Below are 18,732 nucleotides of genomic sequence, written 5' to 3' on the forward strand. Positions count from 1 at the left end.
ATTAATGAACTCAAGACAGATCAATAGAAATCATCCAAACTGAAGCACGAATTGAAAACAAAAATGGAAGCGACAGAAAAGCTCATAAAAGATACATGAGACACAGTCAAAACACCTAGTATGCACACAACTGAATGGAGAAGACAGAATGAATGGAAGCAGTTTTGAAGAGGTAATGGCAGAGATTATCCGAAAAGTGATTATGCCCAGATCTCACATCATATACAAAAATTAACTAAAATGGACCACAGACCTAATGTAAGAACTAAAACTGTAAAAGTTTACAACTCTTACAATTCAGCAATAAAAAGACAAACAACCCAACTGAAAAATGGGCAAAGGCTTTAAATAGACATTTTTGCAAAGATATACAAATGACCAATAAGCATATAAGAAGATGCTGAATATCATTAGTCATTAGGGAAATATAAGTCAAAAACATAATGAGACATCACTTCAGACCTACTAGGATAGCTATAATCAGAGACAGACAATTAACAGGTGCCAGTAAAGATTTGGAGAAATTAGAGTCCTTATATAATGCTGATGGAAATTTAAAATGACAGAAACATTTTGGAAAACAGTTTGGTAGTCCTCAAATTGTTAAACGTAGAGCTACCAGCAATTCCACTTTGTATTGGTCTCCTGTGGCTGCTGTAGCAAACCCCCAGAAACAGTGACTTAAAACAACAGAAATTTATTCTCTTATAGTTCTGGAGGCCAGAGTCTAAAACCAGTATCACTAGGTCGAAGTCAAGGTGCCAGCAGGGCTACAGTCTCTCCAGAAGCTCTGCACATCATCTACCAATCTGTCCCTTGCCTCTTTCAGCTTATGGCAGTTACGACCATTCTGTGGCCTGTGGCCTCAGCACTCCAATCTCTGCCAGTCTTCACAATATTTTCTCCCGTGTATCTGTGTCAAATCCCCCTGTCTGTGTCAAAGCTCTCAATAAGAAAACTCCATGTGCCATTATTGGCTTTTAAGATGGAAATGGTTGCGCACAAGGACTGGAGAGCAGCTTCCAGAAGTGAGAATGTTCCCTAGCTGATAGCCACCATGAAAATAGGGATCTCAGTCCTAAAACCACAAGAAACTGAATTCTGCCAACATCCTGAATGTGCTCAGATGTGGATTCTTCCTCAAAGCCTTCAGATCAGAGCCCAGCCCTGCTGATCCTTTGATTTTGGCCCTTTGAAACACCGAAAAGCTCAGCACCTAAACAAACTGATCCAGACTTCTGACCTCAGAACTGTGACATAAATAAATGGATGTTGTTTTAAGCTGTTAAGCTCATGTCAATTTATTACATAATAATATAAAACTATTACAGTGAAAAAAGGTACCAACTCACAGACAAAAGCTGCTTAGTCAACCCTCTGCATAAAGAGTATACAGGAAACAAGATAGAAAGTAAAAGTATATGATAAAAACATATAAAAACACTAAAAGGGTAAGAAAAGATAAATGCAGTTACAAAGTTAGTTCTTGCACTATTCTGGAAGTATACTAACCTACAGTTGACTGTAACAGAACAGGAGTGTATACTGAAAAGACAGTAACCACTACAAGACTCTATTTTTAAAAAGCTAACTGAGAAACAAAATAGCATTAAAATAAAAAATATGCATCATCAATCCAAAAGACAGGAAGACAAAATATAAATGGAAAAAGAATAACACTCTTAGATATAAAACAGCAATATGATGGATTTAAGCCCAACTATACCAATAAATATGTTAAATGGAAATAGGAAAAAAAAACAGTTCAAACAATATACAAAAATTATCAGACTGGATTTAAAAACAACAACAACAAAACAAAACAAGATTATCTATATGCTGTTTACAAGAGACACACTTTAAATATAAGGCCATAATTAGACTGAAAGTAAAAATTATACACAAGCATGATTTCTTACAATTATGAAATAGGGTGGAATTTTTTTTATCAAAATTTTTTCTTCATCTACTATGATGATTCTTACAGGATTTTTCCTATATTCTGTTAATTAGTAAATTAAATTAACTTTAAATATTTAGCCAAACTTGTACTTCTATAACATTACCTGTTTGTGACGTCATTATCCTTTTTAGATAGCACTGAATGTGATTTGCTAATATTTGTATAGAAAATTTACATCTATGTTCTTATGAGATACTCCCCTATAATTTTTCTTTTTTGTAATGTCCTTGCTATGTTTTGGTATCAGTGTTATGCTGCCTTCATAAAATAAGTTATGAAGAATTCCCTCTTTGTCTACTCTCTGAAAGAGTTGGTGTTGATATTTCTTCCTTAAGTGTTACCAGGGGAGGCAGCAGGCCTAGAGATGGAAATGTTTTTTTTAAAAAGTACAGATTCAATTTCTTTAAAAGACACATGTCTATCAGATATTCTCAATTTTATTTTGTCTGCTTATTAAGTTTGGTTTTATAAGAAATTTGTTCAATTCATCTACATTGTCAATTTTATTAGCATAAAGGTGTTCCTATCATTTTATTATGTATCTATATCACTACACATTCACTGTATTCTTTTTTTAAACTGAAGGATAGTTGACACACTATCACATTTTTAATGTCTAGGATCTATACATCAACTTCTGATATTGTTTGTTTGTTTGTTTGTTTTGCTCAGCCTTGCTAGTAGTTTTATAGAATTCTATTATACATTTGCTTTCTATTTCATTGATTTCTGCTCTGTAATTTTCCTCCTTCTGTTTCCTTTTGTTTAATTTGCTGTCATTTTTGTAACTTCTTGAAATGGAAGGTTAGGGCACTGATTTTCAAACTTTCTTCTTTTCCAAAAAATGCACTTACAGCTAAAAATCTTCCCCTCTGCTTTGAATCCTGTAATTTTGATGCCACGGTTTTATTATTCATTTAAAAAGATTTTCTAATTCCCAATATGATTTCTTCTTTGACCACTGGAAATAGATTGTTTAATTTCCAAACACTGGTGCATTTTCATGTTATCTCTGTTATTTATTTCTAGTTTAATTTCACTGTGGTCAGAGAATGTAAGCTCTATGACTTCAATCCTTTGACATTTTTAAAGAACTTGCTTTATGGCACAGTGGATGATCAATTTTGATAAACTTCCTGTGTGCTCTTGAAAAAAATATGTACTCTGCAACTGTTGTGTCTCTCACACACGCACAGACACACACACACACACGCACATACAAAAGAAGCAAATATTATTAAATATGTTAGTCGAACACATATCCTCAGTGATTTTTTTTCTGCTTCCTTTATCAATCAATCACTAAAAGTGGCATACAAAAAAATCTATCATTATAGAACTGTCTCTTCCTCCTTTTAATCTGAATATTTTGCTTTATACGTTTTGGAGTTATGTCAGTACAGGCATACAAATTTAGGATTGTTATATCTTCCTAGTGAACACTGTCTTATCATTATGAAAGTATTCTCTTTATTTTTAGCAATACTTCTTGCCTTAAAGTATACTTTGTCTCTTAGGAATGTCTTTACTGTGACGTGAAGTATCTATAAAAGCCTACCACAGATATCATACCTAATGACCAAGTACTGCACAATAAAGACCACCCCTTGTCACCAGTTCTATTCAAAATTGTACCAGAGGTCCTAACCAGTAAGTACAAAGATTAGAAATGAATATATAAAACCATCATTATTCACAAATGGTATAACTGTATACATAGAAAATTCAAAAGAATCTCCCAACTATTAGGTTTAATAAAATGCTTTAACCACCAAATCACAGGAATTTCAGGTCAACATACTAAATCAACTTAAATAGGCATATATCTGTATGTGTATACAGGTATGTGTATGTGCAAGAAACATCTGGAAACTTTAAATAAAAAGCAAAACAATTCAGAAGTGCATAAAAAATATTTATACAATACTAAAAACAGGCAAGACTAATCAATAGTGATAGAAGTCAAAATAGCAGTTATCGCTAAGGATGGTTTTGAATGAGAAAGGACACAACAGATCCTTCCAGGGTAGTGTACCCTTCCAGGGTACATAAATTCTGTATCTTAACCTGGGTGGTTTATGTGGTACACATATATGTAAAAATTTATGGAATTGTACATTAAGATGTGTGTACTTTTTATATAACACTTTAATATATTTTTTCAAAAGAAAAAAAATTTTAATAATCTTCTCATTCCCCTAACTAAATTGTCTGCAATAAAGGCAGGCTTGTTTTAAAAATACGGCCACAGAGGGCCTTAGGCAACATCAATCCACTAGTGAAGGGTCACAAGGTCACGACTAGTAGACAGCAGAGGGGCCCTGATTTCCAAATCCTGTTATTTTCATTGCACCACTGTTGAAAAATATAGTCAAAGGCAAAAATCGACTTATTTTGTGACTGTGAATGATAAATTCGTTAATATTATCCAAATTGATTCATTAAAGCCACGGAAAACTTCCTTTACATCTCTTTGCCCAAGAACATTTTTACACAAATTGGAAGATTTGCATTTTACTTTTTTCTTCTATTTGACTCTATTAATACACATAAAGAATAACAGTTACGATGAAAAAGCAGTGAGTACATAAACTACAAACTGCAATCAGATGCTGAATAACAGAAATGAATGCTGACATATTATGTGAAAAGCAATCCTAGTTTTACTATTTAAGCAGTTCAGGTGCCCCCTATGTCTTTAAGAAACAAGATACAAATAGGCTACAAAGAAGCTCCTGTGGTGTACAAAAGAATAGGTACAATTAAAATAAAATTTAAAAGATTTTAAAGGGCAAATATAGTAAAGAAGACAATAACCAATCTAAGAGGCATCTCAAATATGCTGACCTACTAATTAAAGGGAAAAAAAATCCACCAATTGGAACTGTGTGAAATCCAGATCTTTTAATTAACCTGATAAAAGACTTGCTGCAATAAAAGTCAGGTTCTAAAAACAAATGATAAAATCAAACACTTCAAGGAAGGTAAAGATTCCACTACAAGCCTGTCACATTTAAAGAGAAGGAACTTGATGCTCGGAGAAATAAGAAAACCTAATTACAGAGGTGGTAAAGCTAGTAAGTAGTACAGAGGTAGGAACCCAAGGCCACTGATACTACCACACTGGCCCAAACACTTCATCAGCAGGAAGAAAAGTGGAAATCAATAACAACAGTATAAACTAAAAGGAGTTTAAGAGTGGTACTATTATCATATACTATGGCAGAGGAAATTAGTCTGACATCAGATAGATACCATAAGACTTTGTTCTCATTTTAACTCCAAAATTTAAGCCCTATTGTAGAGTTGAGAGATGTAAACATTTTTACTTTTAAATAATCTAAAATATTATTTTAAAAAATATAAAAAAATATTAAAGATAATTTATTGGTACCATTACCACCAAGTCCAAGAACATTTGTTTTCTAAAAATATTTCTCCTATTTTCCCAAGGAATATAGCAAAAAGAATTGTGACAATTATCTCCTATCCCACGCACATTATCTCATACAACATGATCTTACCACTCCCCCCATCAAATTTTCCTCCTCTTGAATCTGGGTAGCCTCATGACATGCTTGCATTCAATGGAATATGGTGGAAGGACTGCATGACTTCTAAACCTACATCGGAAAAGGCTGGGTCTTTTGGAAAACTAGTGCTGTGGGAAGCCAGGTACCAATAAGAGAAGTCCAACCACCCTGAGATCATCATACTGGAAAGACCACATGCAGGCACTCTGGCTAACAAATTCAGCTGTGTACCTCCTTCTAGCCACATCTCCACCAAGGTGCGAGCAAAGCCATCCTGGATCCTCTAGACAAACCCTACCATTAGCTGAGTGCTACTCAGTCACCTTAGCCAATCCTCTAAGGAGCAGAAGATTCATTCAGTTCATCTCTTCCTAAATTCCCGATTACATGAAATAGTGATAAAATGATGGTTTTAAACCCTTAAGTTTCAGGATAATTTGTTACACAACAATAGAAGTTAAAACATAAGTTGGATATTTATAAATTTAAACCCTTACATTTGTTATATTATTTCCTTAAAAAAAAATCTCAGATCTATCATAAAAAAACTAAAACTACGGATCACTTATTTACTGCCCTCTCTGAAACCTTAACCAAAAGCACGTACTTAGCAGAGAATATATGGGGGGAGAAAAAGCAAGTGACTTCTAGAAGATATAAGGCCCAGTACTCAAAAAAACAAAAAAGATTAAATCACTTGGTCCAGACAGAAAACAAAGAGAAGTATATACATAATAAACTTGATCCTAGAAACACACATCTTTAAACTTGATGTTAGAGACACCCATTTAAACACACATTTCCCACTCAGGCAATGGGAAAGTTTTCCTCCCTAAAAGGACACGGGACCTCTCCTCTCTTTTAACACCAGTTGCGTACCTTTAGGATCCTCGAAAATATTTTATAAGATTTGATCATTAGAGTAATTACAAGTTAAAGTCCACTTGTTAAATAGAATTTCTGGCAATTACATATTCTACATAATTTCTATGTCATTACTGTTTAAATCATATAATTTGTGCTTTGGGGGCTTCTGCAACATTTGGCAGAAGAATGATAGCGTTGGATGTATACAAACTCAGCACTGAACATATAGGAATTTGTCTATTTTGTCTAATTTTGTCCTAGAAAAAGATAATGGCATACAGACTTTCATACAACTAACACAAGCAACATGAGTACACTTTATATAAATAAATGTTCCACCCAAAGAGTAAAATGCTTCTATTTCCACCTTTTAACTATGCCGCTATCTTTAAACCCATAGCCTAAGTGGACTCTAAGTTACAATAATTTGGTCTAAACATTTCTTGACTCTCAGGAGCTCTATTTGGCAGTACAGCATCATGAAACAAATTATAAGCATATTTTAACACTTTTATTAACAAAATTAAAACCCATTTGATCTATATTTCATACTGCTTTTAAATATTTATGTAGTATGATTTGGTGAAGAAGATATTAAATTGGAATTTAACAGATTTAGATTCATCCCCAGCTAATGTGATGACTTTCATCACATTAATGTGATGTGACTAGCTTTACCACCTCTTAGAAATGATGCCACCTGTTTGTCATTTCTAAACCACCTGTTAAGTTTATCTTGCTTTATAAAGACAAAGATTTATTTCAGAACACATTAATGGTTGGCACTAACTTTACCAAATTATTTTTATTGTAATTTTCCAAATAGCAGCTGTTGGCGAGATAGTGACCATAGCCAGTATATAAGCTGGACTCGTTTTGATACTGGGGATAGAGAAGAATACTTTTAGAAAAGTTAAATCTTCACTTTTTAACCTATTCCAATATTCCAATATACAACACAGCAACAAAAAGGCAAGATCTACAGGCAACACTTATGGAGACCTTTTCGTTTAGCCACCCCACTTAGCCCATTTCACAGCTGATAGAACCACCAGCCAGAGAGGTAAATGATTTGTCCCGTGTCTGAGAGCTGGCAAGCACCAAAAGTGGAATAAGAACCCAAGCCTATGATCTCCCAGTCCAGCTCTCCTTCTAAAAGTACTGTACAGTCTCTTCAATGGGAAACAAATTTCACACATATTTCTAAGAGAAGTCCATTAAAACGATGAGTATTTTGGAAACATTTAATAATTCATTTCTATAGTCTCTAATTTCATCAAGGTAAACTTTGGTGAGGAATCTCCATCATGGTCATAGTCTAGAAATGCTCAGACCTGGCTGCCATAGATGACAGACACCTTTTGATAATAAGTAAAGTAGAACGTAGAATGGGTTGGTTTTTTTCATCACACACGTTATGCAGTCACTAGGAACACCACAAGGTTTCCCATTTGTCTTACTGACTAAAAGTAATCTTTGGGAAATGGACATCTGTCATGCTTTCATTCTGACAGGTAAGTGAGGCTTCTGGCTCCTTCATAGTTCCTTATCTTTTCCCATTTATGATTTAAAAACTCCCCCTTTTGTACAGCAATGTGTATGAGCCAGGCCATCTGTTTCAGCAGGGCTTAAGCTTTAACAGGAAAAAAAGTATACAAATAAAGGCAGTGCTAGGGTTTCATGCTATCCCCTTACCACTGTTTTCCTGAGGTTTAATCAATTAAGAAAAAAATATTTGTTAATCTTCTAGACATTCTTTTCAATTCAACTACAAAACTCAAAGGCTCTGCTTTGGTACAGGATCAATTTAAATCTCTTTCAAAACATATTTAATAGTTCACAATAACAAAGAACACTTGTACTTAAATATATTTAATAATTAATTAATCATTGGTTTGATGTCTAGTAATCTCTCTTCTGACATGGCACCTATCACTGTGACCAGGTACTGACTCTGAACAAGAAGGAAAAGCAGAATTGAACATAATAAAATAAATAAATAAACAAAAATAAAAATCACTGAGAAAGAAAAAAATTAATAAAATAAAATCTTAAAAAAATAAAAATAAATGAAAATAAATAAATAAAATCCTCACTTTCCCTGGCACAAAATAACAACAAAATCAAAACTTAATTTAAAAAAAAATAAAAATGTAGAATAAAAAGATATAACAATTCAAATGATGAAATATATATAAGGGATATAGGATAGTCTCCACCTTATACCAGGAAAGGTCTAATAAACAGCTCTCTCAATTTAATGAGGCTTTAAGCATACAATCACATTGCTAATTAAACACTCTTTCCCACCTTCCTCCATTCCCAAAACCATTCCTGATCACCCTTTCTAAAGTCAGTAGTAACTGTTTTGCAATGTAATACAAAATCTTAACTTTGTAGCTAGATTCTGAATATCATATCGTCTTCTTTAGAAGCCTTCTTACTCCTAAAACGCAGATGCTTTCAAGTAACCCCTCACTGAGTGCTGCCTCTACTTTAACTTCCTTACTAGCTCTCACCATATATGCGGATATAGGATAGTGGCCAAAATCTTTCGGTGAACTCCAACATAATCATCATCTTTCACCCATAAAGAACTTGGTTCAATATTTAGTTCAACATTTTGAATCTCTCAGGACAATCTATTAAAATTTACAATAAATATTAAGTAATGAGAGTATTTTATGACATTTTTGGCAAAAAAAAAGTCCTTAACCATTGCAAAAAGAGCTACAAAGGACAAATTCTTTCAAATTCGAAAGTAATTGTTTTAAACCAATTAATGCTATAAGGTTTAAGCATTAGACAAAGTATTCTTATTACCTAAATAAGTCTATTCATATTTTATGACAGTTCTTACCTATGGTAGTTCTTAAAATAATTGACACTCTGTTTTCTAATGGACTCTTGCAAAACTTCAGATTTGCTACCACAAAATTCTTCTCCAACTTGCATCAACCTAGTTGGATAAAAAGATTTATATAAATTTCAGCAAGATCCTTATTACAGAACAAAAGTAGTCCAGGTCATCTTTCTTCAAAGATAACAAACCATAAAAATGGATGTTCGAAGAAATTCTAACATTTACAAATTCCTTATGGTTTACAGACACCCAAAGGGCAGAAATATTTAAACACACTCACAACACCTCCAGCAGAAATTAATGTTCAATTGTCTTCATTTCCATGAAAAAGTTATACATAATTCACTGATTCATGATTTCTTTGATTATCATCGTTGAATGACTCAAACTAAAGAATAAAATAAGATCTCACACAGTACCTGCTGATTATATCCAAAACAAAGATGAAATCATCATATTTAAATATAGACAAATCTGTTCCAAGCAAGTAGGTTTTTACTTTTAGCTGAACATCCTGCAAAACAAAACAAAAAAATATTTCAAGTAAACCCAAAATATAGATTATAAGTTCCCAGAACCATTTATTCTATAGTTACACATTAAAATGAGACAGGAATACATTCTTAAGAATATATAGTCCAATAATCAATATTCTTACAGTGATAGCACAAAGAAAATTCCATAAACAACAGATATAAAAATAGTAATGGTGACAATCATCACTATTAATACATACACATATGCGAGATAAAAATTATATCCTTGTCTTGGATATGACAATAAAAGTCATCATCATTTATGTGTGGCTTGGTAGGCTAGAAACCCCAAAATAATCAATTCAAAAATAATTAGAATCATCAATTCAAAAATAATTAGAATAAGATAACTACATGATTATGTGCAATACATAAAAATTAAGTTTTCGTGTATTTCTGCTATAGTATCTTAAAATGAGACTCCATTTAAAATAAATATTAGAAATATAATATACTTAGGAATAACTTTAATAGGCAACATTACACCTGTAAGAAAAAGCTAATAACTCTAACAGGATACAAAAGAAATGTCAATAAAATGAGAGTCAAGGGACTGAGTGAGTGTAAAGACGTCAACTTTTCCAAATTAATGTAGCGGCTCAGTGAAATTCTAACCAAAATCACAAAAAAAACTTTTCCTATGAACAATCATTCTAAAATTCACCAGAAATAAGAAACAACCCTGAATAAAAAACCTCTTTTTAAAATATAAAGCTTTGAAGAGATGGAGTAAAAGTTGTAAATGACGTTGAAGGACTTGTCCTAACTGTACTAAATTTATTAAAAACTACTTTTTAAAAAAGAGTACTACCAATGCCCAAAGAATCAAGAAAACAGGACAAACAACTCAGAAATCATGCTAATATATATACAACAGTTTAATAAACAACAGTAAAAACTACTGTTTGCTGATTGTTTACTTTTTAATCAGCATTATACTAAGAACTTTACATATTATCTTTAATCCTAAAGCAGCTCTGTTGAACAGGCATTTATTAACCTTCTAAGAGAAGAAAAACCGAACACAAGTCAAGTAATTGCCTAAATTCACATGCCCCGTGAATGACAAGGCTAAGACTTGAATCCTGGTCTCTCTACCTTCAGAGTCTCCTCACTCCACTAGACCTTGCTATGAAGAGGCATCACACATAAAGACACAAAGAAAAAGATTATTCAGAAAGTAGTAGAGGAAAAATCAACTAGATTTGGGGGGGAGAAACTCCTCTCTCTCTTTATATCCCATACCAAAAGACATATAAATGGATTAGATAACTGTTTTCGTATGTTTGCAAAAGATTAAAAATTAATCCAATAAAGCAAAAATATTTTCTGAGTACTTATTCAGTGTTCTAGGCAATATTCCAGGTATTAGGGATATAGCAATTAATATAAAGTTTAGATAAATATCTATATTACCAGATGAATGTTGGCTTTACATAGGAAAAAGCATTTTAAGAATAAATGTAGCACAGATAATTGAACTCAAGTTGGAAGAGGCAAGTCTGGTCTCAAAACAGAGGTAACACTGCTGCCCAGTCCGCCCCCAGCCCGACCCTCCCCCATCGCCATCACCACTGCCGCTGTGGAAGGAGGACCAAGATCCAAAGGAACCAGAGCAGTCAAGAAAACAGTTTTTTTGGTGGTCTGAGCTTTGAACCTACACATGACAGTTTAAAAGAACATTCTGAAAACTGGGGAACACTTACGGAGTATGTGGTGATGAGAAATCCCCAAACAAAATGTTCCAGGGGTTTTGGTTTTATGACTTATGTTTGTGTTGAAGAGGTGGATGGAGCAACCTGTGCTTGACCACACATGGTTGATGGGCCTGCACCAGAATCAAAGAGAGCTATTTCTAGAGATGATTTTGTAAAGCTTGGCACCCATCTCACAGTGAAGAAAATTTTCGTTGGTGGCATTAAAGAAGATACAGAAGAATATAATTTGAGAGACTATTTTGAAATGTATGGCAGGACTGAAACCAAAGAAATTATGGAAGACAGGCAGAGTGGAAAAAAGAGAGGATTTGCTTTTGTAACTTTTGATGATCATGATAGAGTTGATCAAATTCTTGTTCAGAAATACCACACTATTAATGGGCATAACTGTGAAGTGAAAAAGACCCTTTCTAAAAAAAAAAGGCCGTCTGCTGGACCACAAGACATCATGGAGGTGGCTCTGGCAACTTTATGGGTTGTGGTGGAAACTTCTTTAGAAGAGGTAGCTATGGTGGTAGAGGTGGTGGCAGCAGAGGTAGTTATGGAGGAGGTGATGGTAGTAGATATAATGGATTTGGAATTGATGGTGGCAACTATGGTGGTGGTTATAGTAGTAGAGAAGGCGATGGTGGTGCTAGACCAGGATATGGACAGTAAGGAGGTGGATACGGTGGCAGTGGTAGAGGATAGGATCGATGGTTACAATGAAGAAGGAAATTTTGGAGGTAACTATGGTGGTGGTAGGAACCACAATGATTTTGGAAATTTTAGTGGACAACAGCAATCAAATTATGGACCCATGAAGGGGGACAGTTTTGGTGGAAGAAGCTTGGGCAGTCCCTATGGTGGTGGTTTTGAATCTGGTGGTGGAAGTGGTGGATATGGTAGCAGCGGGTTCTAAAATAATTCAGAAGAAAAGGGCTACAGATCTTAGCAGGAGAGAGAGCAAGGAGTTGTCAGGAAAGCTGCAGGTTACTTTGAGACAGTCGTCCCAAATGCATTAGAGGAACTGTAAAAATCTGCCACAGAAGGAACAATGATCCACAGTCAGAGAAGTTACTGCAGCTTAAACAGGAAAGCCTGCTTGTTTAGGATGGCCATAGCCACAGCTATTGATTAATGCAATGTAGTGTCAATTAGATGTACATTCCCGGGGTTTTTCATCTTGTACAGCTTTGTCTTTCTCTTTTCATTACATCAGGTAGATAGCCCTGTAAATTGTGGTAGCGGTACCAGGAATAAAAAATTAAGGAATTTTTAACTTTAAAAAAAGAAGAAATGTAGCATAAGTCACAAAGGATAAAGGTCAATGGTTTGACCTCATAAAAATGCTGACCATCTGCACATTGAAAATATAGTTAAGTGAAAAAAGACAGACAAATGACATACAAAAGATTACCCATTATCATATAAATCATTATCACATAAATCACCTATAAGCAAAAAACATGAGCAAATAATTCACAAATCAATAATTAATGATTTTTAAATGTTCAGCTTCTCTAATAATTAAAGAACTATGAATTAAAACACTAACAAAAATATGAACAAATTGAATTGCCCAATTAAAAGATAAAGTTTCTCTCTCAAAAAAATATTTCTTTTACGTTATAGAAGACACAACTAAAACATGATCCAAAAGCATTTAAAATAAAGGGACACTCAAAGGAAAATATATGAACAAAATAAATACAGCAATGGTAATAATAAAGCAAACTAGAATTCACGGCAAAATGCCTCAGGACAAAAGAACTATATATTTTTTTAAATTAATGAAGGGAATTACATACAAAGAAGGTAGGTAAAGTAGTTATTAGCATTGCAGCATCAATCAACATAGCATCCAAGTATAAAAAGCAAAAGCTAACGTTAGAAATAAAACAAAAACCTGACAAAATTACAATCCTTCTGGAAGATTAAAACTCCTCCCACAGAATTACAAAGGCCAAGGAAACAAAGAAAAAATAAAGATATAGATAGATTAGAATAATGCAATTAATTATAAGCTTGCTTTAATATACACATAGAACTTAACTCCTACCACAAAGAAGAAATACACGGTTGTTTTCCAAATGCTCAAGCAAAAATTTTTTTTTTTTTTTTTTTTTATTAATAACGATTTTTTATTATATTATGTTAGTCACCATACAGTACATCCCCGGTTTTCGATGTAAGGCTCGATGATTCATTAGTTGTGTATAACACCCAGTGCACCATGCAATATGTGCCCTCCTTACTACCCATCACCGGTCTATCCCATCCCCCCACCCCCCTCCTCTCTGCGGCCCTCAGTTTGTTTCTCATAGTCCATAGTCTCTCATGCTTCATTCCCCCTTCTGATTACCCCCCCTTTCTTTATCCCTTTCTTCCCCTACTGATCATTCTAGTTCTTATGTTCCATAGATGAGAGAAATCATATGATAGTTGTCTTTCTCTGCTTGACTTATTTCACTAAGCATTATCTCCTCCAGTGCTGTCCATGTTGTAGCAAATGTTGAGAACTCATTCTTTCTGATTTCAAGCAAAAATTTTTAAAGTGGGTGGCATTCTAGGATATAAAGAAAATCCCAAATTCACAAAAAGTAGATTTATTGCAACCCCAATGCTCTACAGTAAAAAGAAATAAGAAGCGTAAGAGTAATATGAATAATTTCTTACATATCAAATATATAAAGATGAAAATGAAAATCTTGGAAGATCGAGACTTTCATATAGTTAGATTTGTAAGCTCCATAAGGTCAAGTACCAATGGGTTCACCACCATGTTCTTAAATCCACAGTGTCCGCCAAACGGTACAAGTGATACAACCTTTTTTCTTACAGATTTTCTATTTGAGTCAAAATGCATGGAAAATATTCTAAAAATGTTCATATCAAAAATCACAGTCATTCTGATTTTGAGTTTATTTTTATGTTAAGAAAGTTAAGTATCTTCTTATGCTTTCCATTTTTTATTATCTCTATAATAAATTTATAATAAATGTATATAAATTGTCACATGCTAACTTGTGCTTTGGATTTCAAGATTTCAGATGTTAGAAATGTATTATGGCACATATAGCATACACATTTAATACCCCCAATGGGGTCTAAGGCATATCCCAAAACAAAACACATTAATATTCCTGCAACATATAAATGTTCACTTTAATGAGATAAATAAATACTACAAAAAAGCTTAATGACAATACAGGTCTGGTTCTGCTGCTGAATGAATTCAAATCAGGTGAGGTTTTGCCTGCTGAATGTGTTATCAAAAACATTTGTTTTTCAGAGCTTCTGCTTTTTTCAATTGAATTAAGCCTTATAATTTCAATTAATACTCAATGAGTTCCTAAAGTATGTAAAATTCTATTTTAGAACTATTGAGAACTGGGTGGGGGGCAAAGGAGACTTGGGAGTGGTGGAGATGAAGATATTCTAAAGCCTTGAAATCTACAACACAATAATCTATAGTCAAAAGCATGATCACGTCCTTTAACCGGCCAAATGCTTAAGTGAGAATGGTTTTACTAAACCTCATATTTAGCAGATTTTCCTATATCTGGAATGACATAAAGTTGCCAGACTGAATGGAAACTAGCTATATAAAATAGCAGGTCAATATTTCAAAGCACAGAATTACCAGAAATTCTATCATGGATTTTACAATTTCAACTATGTACAATTAGTGTCTATTAATAGGAGACTAAATCAGGAGATTAAATCAGAAACAACTCATATCTGACCTCAGATGTATATCTAAATGAGTATGAGATGTATATTTAATGAGATTTTCCTTTCCAGTATACATAATATTCAGAAAAAAGTCAGCCCAAACCCATAATTAATGGTAAATTAAAAAGTAGTTTAATATATAATAAAGGCCATATATGAAAACCCCACAGCTAACATACTCAATGGTAAAAAAACCAAGAGCTTTTCCTCCAAGATCAGGAACAAGACAAAGATGCTACTCTTGCTACTTTTATTCAACACAGTACCGGATGTCCTAGCCACACCAGACAAGAAAAAGAAAGAAGAAGCATCCATATCTGTAAGGAAGAGCTTAAACTGTCACTGGCAGATGACAGGATATTATACACAGAAAACCTGAAAGACTTGACCAAAAAACTAATAGAAATAATAAATGAATTCAAGTAAAGTTGTAAAACAAAAAATTAATACCTAGAAATTGGCAGCGTTTCTGTAAACTAATAACAGAGTAGCAGAAAAAGAAATAAAGAAAATAATTCCACTTACTATTGTGCTGAAAGGAATAAAACACCTAGGAATAAACTTAACCCCAAAAAGGTGAATGACCTTTACTCTGAAAACTATGAAACGCTGACAAAAGAAACAGAAGATGACACAAACAAATGGTAAGATACTCCATGTTCGTGAACTGGAAGAACTAATATTGTTAAAATGTCCACACTACCCAAAGCTACCTACAGATTTAATGCAATCCCTATCAAAATGCCAATAGCATTTTTCACAGAACTAGAATAAATAATCCTAAAATTTGTATGGAACCATGAAAAAGACCCCAAATACCCAAAGCAATCTTGAGAAAAAGCAACAAAGCTGGAGGTATTATAATTCCAGATTTCAAGATATACTACAAAGCTATGGTAATCAAAAAATCAAAATCAAAACAGTATGGTACTGGCACAAAAACAGACACATAGATCAATGGAATGGAAGAGAGATCCTAGAAATAAACCTATCCTTGTATGGTCAATTAATCTATGATAAGAGAGGCAAGAATATACACTGGGGAAAAGACGGTCTCTTTGATAAATGATGCTGGGAAAACCGGACAGCTATACACGCAAAATAATGAAACTGGACCACCACAGTTTCATTAATTTTTTGAGGAACCATACACAAAAACTCAAATTAAGGGCACCTGGGTGGGATAACCAGTCAGTTAGGCATCCAACTCCTGATGTCAGCTCAGGTCATGATCTCCAGGTCCTGAGATGGGGCCTGGCACTGGGCTCTGGGCTCAGCACAGAGTCTGCTTGTCCCTCTCCCTCCACCTACTTGTGCTCTCGCTCTATTAATAAATAAAATCTTTAAAGAAAAAAAAAGTCCTCAAAATGGATTAAAGACCTAAATGTGAGACCTGAAACTATAAAACTCCTAAAAGAATGCACAAGCAGTAATCTCTTGGACATTAGCCTTAGCGACATCTTTGTAGATATGTCTCCTCAGGCAAAGTAAACAAAAGCAAAAATAAGGTATTGGGACTAGACCAAAATAAAAAACTTTACATGGTGAAAGAAAGCATCAACAAAATGGAACGGCAACCTACTGAATGGGAGAAGATATTTGCAAATGCATGTTGTCCCCTTCCGAAAATAAAAGAGGACACATCTTCAGATTTGCTTCACAACATTTCTGTTTTCCAAAAAAGAAATCATTTTAATTCTCATATATTGTAAGCCCATGTAAAATTTTAAGGGGTTGATACCCAAAATATATAAAGAAATTATACAACTCAACACCATAAAACCCAAATAATCCAATTAAAATTGGGCAGAGGACCTGAGCAGACATTTTTCCAAAGAAGACATATAGATGGCCAACAGACACATGAAAAGATGCTCAATGTCGCTAATCATCAGGGAAATGCAAATCAAAACCACAATGAGATATCACCTTATAAGTGTTAAAATGGCTAAAATCAAAAAGACAAGAAGTAACAAGTGTCGCCGAGGATGTAAAAAAAAAGAAACCCTTGTGCACTATTGGTAGGAATGTAAATCAGTGAGGCCACCATGGAAAGCAGGATTGAGGTTCCTCAAAAAATTAAAAACAGAACTACCATATGATCCGAAAGAGCAGTCCAAAAAGAACAAAAAAGAGTTATCTTCAAAGAAATTACACTTTTATCTAGGAAATAATAAATTTTAACAAATTAACAAATTTAATTATCTGATAACAACAACTATGCTACTATGCAAAAGAAAAGTTAAAGAAGATACGTTCAGCCGATAAACACATGAGATGCCCTCAAGGCACAAAAATCATTGACTGAGAAAATATTTTTTTCATCTATACTAGATTTCAGCCCAAATATGTCACCTATTTAGTTATCCTTTTCTTAAAATTAATAAAAAAGGAAAGAAAACACGAATGAAATAAACAGTATCTCAATAAGAAAGGAATTTATTTAGGAAAGCATACATTTGCTAGGACACTAAAAGCAAAAATGTATTAAAGGAATATATGTATATATCCAATGGAGATTCTCAAATTAAAAGATTTATAGTCAAATATAACTGTGAACTAAATTATAGAAATTAAAGGATAGATTTAGTCCAAAGAAAAACTAACACAGAATTAACTCTATAGGAACGCAAGTAAGTACAGAAAATTCAAACACTGAATTTCTAAAACAACGTAGACATGAAACTTTTTATTGTTTTTGTAAAAAAAATAATTTAAAAAAGCCAAACCTGCCATATTCGTGTAAGTCCATGTTCTAATTTCTTTTTTATGTAGCCACGATCAAAATTAGTTTCTTCAGTACCCATATTACTCCCTTCTGAAAATAAAAGAGGATACACATTTTCAGATTTGCTTCACAACTTTTTTGTTTTCCAAAAAGAAATCATTTTAACTTTCATGTATTGTAAGCCTCTGTAAAATATAGAAAATATGTTCAATATTTATACAACCAAAACAATGTCAAAAATAGGTGTTAGGATTAAACGCATTCGAAACATACATAAACTTAGACCGTGAAATGTTAAGTATTTTATACCTAAGACCACTCAGTACATATGCGATTGGAGCTGGGATTCCAAGTTGGATAGTGTGATCCCAGAGATGGGATATACTACCTGCTGTCGGGGCATTACAAGACCCATTAACCTAATTATCAGTTAACGTGCATGTTAACAAGAGTACAGATTGCAGAACTGCTCATGCAGTAAGGTAATGATGCACATGTTTTATATTTTTCATGATCCAGAATAGTCTTATCCAGTCTAGACAAATAATCTAACAACGTCCAGTTCAATAGGTGAGAGCAATGACTTGCTTGAAAACAAATTTCCCCCTAAAAGCAACTGAAAATACATGTATATATATGTTTATTAAAAAGATTATGCCTTTTTGTGAATAAACTGTGTGGAACAACCGAGGATATTATTTCATCTTAGGCTAGCAGGGTGAGCGATGGTAACCAGCAAAAGGCCCTTGCGTAGGCCAGGCCCCATATTCATGCCGCGTGTACATGTGACCAACGGCTTAAACTTTA

The 18,732-nt window shown here is 33.6% G+C and overlaps 1 protein-coding gene and 1 pseudogene across 4 annotated transcripts in view; one reads left to right on the top strand and one right to left on the bottom strand.

The window, feature by feature from the left end:
* The window catches only part of VPS50 (VPS50 subunit of EARP/GARPII complex), a 239,281-nt gene that overhangs the window by 162,978 nt on the left and 57,571 nt on the right, over nt 1–18,732 (bottom strand). For all 4 annotated transcript variants that reach the window (XR_006778775.2, XM_087861076.1, XM_087861075.1 and 1 more), the window contains 3 exons: nt 17,927–18,015; nt 9,646–9,740; nt 9,224–9,322 (listed from right to left, as the gene is read on the bottom strand). Coding sequence is in view for 3 of the 4 variants with exons in the window: in XM_087861076.1 (XP_087717202.1) it covers nt 9,224–9,322; nt 9,646–9,740; nt 17,927–18,015 (283 nt within the window). In the remaining variant the exon portion in view is untranslated. The remainder of the gene's footprint in view (nt 1–9,223; nt 9,323–9,645; nt 9,741–17,926; nt 18,016–18,732) is intronic.
* LOC148110410 (heterogeneous nuclear ribonucleoproteins A2/B1 pseudogene) lies at nt 9,967–12,381 on the top strand (annotated as a pseudogene).

The sequence above is a fragment of the Ursus americanus genome, chromosome 3 (genome assembly GCF_024610735.1).
Source record: "Ursus americanus isolate L20-20 chromosome 3, mUrsAme1.1.p, whole genome shotgun sequence".
Lineage (NCBI taxonomy): Eukaryota > Metazoa > Chordata > Mammalia > Carnivora > Ursidae > Ursus > Ursus americanus.